Source organism: Lycium ferocissimum, unplaced genomic scaffold (genome assembly GCF_029784015.1).
Source record: "Lycium ferocissimum isolate CSIRO_LF1 unplaced genomic scaffold, AGI_CSIRO_Lferr_CH_V1 ctg10013, whole genome shotgun sequence".
Lineage (NCBI taxonomy): Eukaryota > Viridiplantae > Streptophyta > Magnoliopsida > Solanales > Solanaceae > Lycium > Lycium ferocissimum.
In genome coordinates this window covers 15553-20375 of record NW_026713104.1, presented here as the reverse complement: position 1 = coordinate 20375, position 4823 = coordinate 15553, and the positions used below count along the sequence as shown (strand labels likewise).

General features: G+C 43.4%; 1 protein-coding gene across 1 annotated transcript; it reads right to left on the bottom strand.

Annotated features, from left to right (window-relative positions):
- Positions 1-407: 407 nt before the first annotated feature.
- LOC132041371 (uncharacterized) lies at positions 408-2669 on the bottom strand. The gene is made up of 5 exons (XM_059432085.1): positions 2593-2669; positions 2001-2412; positions 1001-1902; positions 624-748; positions 408-541 (listed from the first exon to the last, which is right to left on the bottom strand). Exons 1-5 carry the CDS (start codon positions 2667-2669, stop codon positions 408-410), a joined length of 1650 nt encoding a protein of 549 aa, XP_059288068.1.
- Positions 2670-4823: the final 2154 nt, after the last annotated feature.

Sequence of the window (4823 nt, the reverse complement as noted above, 5' to 3'; positions counted from 1 at the left end):
CTGCCCCAAGTTTAGCTCTTTCTGCTTGAAGATGTACTGAATACTCTTATAGTCTATATAGATATCCACATGTACGCCATATAGGTAATGTCTCCAGATTTTAAGTGCATGAATCATGATAGCTAATTCTAGGCCGTAAGTCGGATAGTTCTTCTCGTGCTTCCTGAGCTGTCTAGAAGCGTAAGCAATCACCTTGCCGTGCTGCATCAACACACAACCCAATCCGAACCCCAAAGCGACACAATAGATAGCATAGCCCTCGGATCCCTCTAAAAGTGCGAGAACTGGTGCTGAAGTCAACCTATCCTTTAATTCTTGAAAACTCCACTCGCATACATCTGTCCATTGGAATTTGGCTGCCTTTTAGGTCAACTTCGTCAATGGGGCAAAAATGGAAGAGAAACCCTCTACAATCTTCTGTAATACCCTGCTAAACCCAAGAAACTACGAACCTCTGTCGGCGTCGTGGGTCGAGGCCAAGTCTTCACAGCCTCTATATTCTGAGCAATCATTTTGATGCCCTCATCTAAAACAATATGCCCTAGAAAAGCCACAGAGTTTAGGCAAAATTCACAATTGGAGAATTTTGTATACAATTTCTGCCCCTAAAGGGCTCTGAGTACCGCATGCAGTCTCTGATCGGGAATAAACCAGAATGTCATCTATAAACACGATCATAAACAGGTCCAGGAATGGTCTGAATACACTATTCATTAGGTCCATGAATATAGATGGAGCATTAGTCAATCTGAAAGACATAACAAGAAACTCGAAATGACCATATCTAGTCCTAAATGCTATCTTCGGAATGTCCTTCTCTCTGATCCTGACCTGGTGGTATCCCGATCTCAAGTCTATCTTCGAGAAATATCGAGCACCCTACAGTTGATCAAATAAATCATCTATCCTCGGAAGTGGGTACTTATTCTTAATCGTCACCTTATTCAACTATCTATAGTCAATACACATCCGTAGCGAACCGTCCTTCTTTCTTACGAACAAAACTGGAGCTCCCCACGGTGACGTACTAGGTCTGATAAAGCCCTTCTCCAGTAGATCCTTCAACTGCTTCAACTCAACAGTGGCCATCCTATAAGAAGAGATGGATATCGGCTGAGTATCTGTTAGTACATCTATAGCGAATTCAATTTCTCGCTCCGGTGGAAGACCTGGAAGCTCATCTGGAAACACATCTAGGAACTCATTAACTACAGGAATGGACTGAAAGGTTGGTGATTTTTCTTCGGTATCCTGGACTCGAACTATATGATAGATACATCCCTTCAAAATCATCTTTTTCGCCTTGAGATAGGGAATGAATCTACCTTTCGGCGAAGTCGTATTGCCCTTCCATTCCAAAGCTCTTTCTCCCAGAAAGTGGAACATAACAGTTTTCGTCCAACACCTCACACTAGCATAAATGGAAACTAACCAATCCATTCCCATAATGACGTCAAAGTCGACCATCTGTAACTTTATAAGATCTGCTACGGTCTGACGACCACAAACAACTATAGAACAACCATGATAAATATTTCTAGCAATAATAGGCTCACCAACAGGTGTAGACACGAAAAATGGTTCCTTCAACAATTCCGGCACTATACCGAATTTTCCCGCAGTAAATGGAGTGTCATAGGACAAATTGGATCCCAGATCTATTAACGCATAAACGTTATATGAACAGACTGTTAATGTACCTGTCACAACATATGGTGAAGACTCTAAGTCTTCACGACCTGCCAACGCATAAATGCGGTTCTGAGCACCGTCGGCACAAGAAGCTCTGCCCCTACCTCTGTCTCTACCTGCTGAAGACTGAGACCCGCGCCCAGAAGGACGCACGAATGCTGATGACCCTGCTATAGACCCTGTCGGCTGTGCCTTACTAATAGGTCTCCCCTGTGGGCAGTCCTTTATGAAATGATCTAGACTGCCACATTTATAACAAGCTCTCGATCCATACTGACATCACCCATAGTGCGCTCTGCCACAATTACCACACTGCTGTGGTAGCGATCTAGCCTATCCTGGACCCCTCTGTTGCTATGACCCGGATGCACGGGAACTTTCTCCTGGTCCGGATGGAATATAATACCCTGGTCTGTATCCCTAGGACTGAGCTGATGCTGACCTAAATGGCCTACCCTGGTACAGGGGTTTGAAACTCCCCCTACTCTCACCTTGCTGACTAGTAGTCCTAGCTCTCTTATGATACTCCCTGTCCATGCTCTCAGCCGCCCGCCGCTGAAGTCGACGATCCTGCAGTTCTGTGCAAATGCCTGAATACGAGCAAGGTCCATCTTATCATTCACCGCCGCGGTGGTACAAGCCTCAACATAGTCAGGGTGCAAACCCGCTATGAACCTATGAATCCTGGCCCTCGAAGAATCAAAGAAGGATGGAGCATATCTGCCCAAGGAATCAAATCGGAGGCAATAATCTTAGACGCTGGAACTACCTTGCTGCACGGTCAAGAACCGATCTAACCTCGCCTCTCGTACCTCTAACGGTAAATAATGATCAAGAAAGGCCTCTAAAAACTCAGACCAACGAGCTTGAGGTGCCTCAGGACCTCTGGCATGCTCCTACCTCTTATACCATAAGATCGCTATATCATGAAGCCTGAAAGCAGCTAACTCTGCTGCCTCAGTCTCGATAGCATGCATGACCCTGAAAATACGCTAAAGCTTATCAACAAAGTTCTGTGGATCCTCATCCCACTTAATCCCTGAGTTCTCTGGAGGATCAAGTGCTAAAAACTCACGAACCCTCCAACTTTGGGACCCATCAGCGGTGACTGCTCTAGCAGGTGCTCTCTGCTGTCTCTGTGTCGTCATAAGCTAAGTCAATAAGTGCACCGCCCTCCTAAGATCCTAGTCTGTCGGCACAGGAGGGGCACTAGAGGTACTGCCTCCCTCGGGAGCTCCTCAAGCGGTGGGGTCGTCAATGATGGTTGGAATAGGGTCTCACCCTGGCCCTCAGGCCAGGCCTCAGCTGTCGGGTGTGCCCTACTGCTTCCCTCACCAGCTGCCGTATCACCTTTCCTATTAGCTACAGTCTTCCTCGTCACTGGCATAGCTGTGCATAAATACAGAAGAGTAAGTTTAACTCAAATCTCCTACGACTTGGCTCTACAACACGATTTAGATCTGGAAGAACGGCAACCAATTCCTAAATGCCCTGTAGCTTCCTGTTTATATGATGTGGTGCACTACACACCTATAAACAAGACTCTACTAGACACGGCTTGTAGATCCCCTACGACAGACCTGCTTTGATACCAAGTTTGTCATGACACAATTTTAGAGTGACGTGACCGGCACCCAAAGCCAAACTAGGCCCGAGAGAATCACCCTGAATCTGAAACTCTGAGGAGTGAACCCTAACTTAAACTGAAACTGTCTAGTCTGGATATATATAAAAATACTGACCATCTCATCTGAACGGCGCACATATATATATATATATATATATATATATATATATATATATATATATATATACATATAACTATGCAAGCCGAGGAGGCTGCTTTAATCGTAAAAAACCTACAGCATCCAATGGACATATACAAGCCAATAAGGCTATCACACTGACATACTATTTACAGGACTCGTCTACAAGCCTCTAGGGAGATATGTGACTATACCATACGATCGGAATCAAAAGAAAACGCAAAGGACCTGGCGACTCCCAATAGAAAGGGAGCTCACCAATTAGCTGATGTCCGATCCTGTCTATTGGGGAGGTCTATCAATCTGTCGATCTGTACCTGCAGGCATGAATACAGTGCCCCTGACAAAATGGACGTCAGTACGATATAATGTATCGAGTATGTAAGGCAACGATAACTAAAACTGATCTGGAAATGATACAATCTGGAGGCCAAAGAATGCCCTGAATATCTCACCTACCTTGACTCATATGAAATGCAATATAATACTAATATATATCGCACTGACCAAGTGGCTAGGCAACTGTAAAATCTCACTGACCAAGTGGCCAAGCAATATGTCTCACTGATTCGTCTGCCAGGCAATTTGTCTCACTGACCCGTAGGCCAGGCATATCTATCTCACTGACCCGTAGGCTAGGCAAAAATAAAAATGTCTCACTGACCGAGTGGCCAGGCTAAAAAAAACTATCTCACTGACCAAGTGGCTAGGCTAAAGAAGAACATATATATATATATATATATATATATATATATATATATATATATATATATATATATATCATGCATTCGAAAAACACCGATACCAGTAACATGTCTCTTCTGCCTCCCTATAACTCAAGGATACCGAGAGGGGATATGGCCCCTCAGAAAGAACAACATAACACTGGAAAATATGCCATAATATGACAAGCTCTACTTTGACAAATCTCTAGTCATAAGGTTCTTTACGCTCCTACCATATATGGAATCATGCCAAGAAAAGAAGGAACGGCCCTAACATACCTTTTCGGTCTTCTACCACTTAACGTTTATTCTCTTGAGCTCGTAAATCTACATTCAAGAGAAATCATACTACTATTAGGCTTATTGACATATGCCTATCTCAAGTCTTTAAATTAGACTTCTTTAGAATCTGCCGAAATTCGGACAACATCTCCCCTATTTATATCCCTAGGCCGAAATCACAATCCAGTAACCAACAACAACAACAACAACAATGCCAATAACAACATCATCAATGCCAAAGTACTCCATAAAACATTCCACATGATATTTATTCAATTTTCTCAACCAACAAATTTGGTATACGATCATTTAATAGTTCTACCTTTATAAATACGCCTAAATCAATATCAATAAAGGA

What these genes read in the sequence shown, in the direction of transcription:
- LOC132041371 (XM_059432085.1), bottom strand. Translation starts at nt 2,669, where the DNA reads ATGCATGCTATCGAGACTGAGGCAGCAGAGTTAGCTGCTTTCAGGCTT. An exon ending in GCGATCTTATGGTATAAGAG is followed by an intron (nt 2,413 to 2,592) that starts GTAGGAGCATGC and finishes TTCCTTGGGCAG; the next exon opens with ATATGCTCCATCCTTCTTTG. An exon ending in CCGTGGGGAGCTCCAGTTTT is followed by an intron (nt 749 to 1,000) that starts GTTCGTAAGAAA and finishes TATGTCTTTCAG; the next exon opens with ATTGACTAATGCTCCATCTA.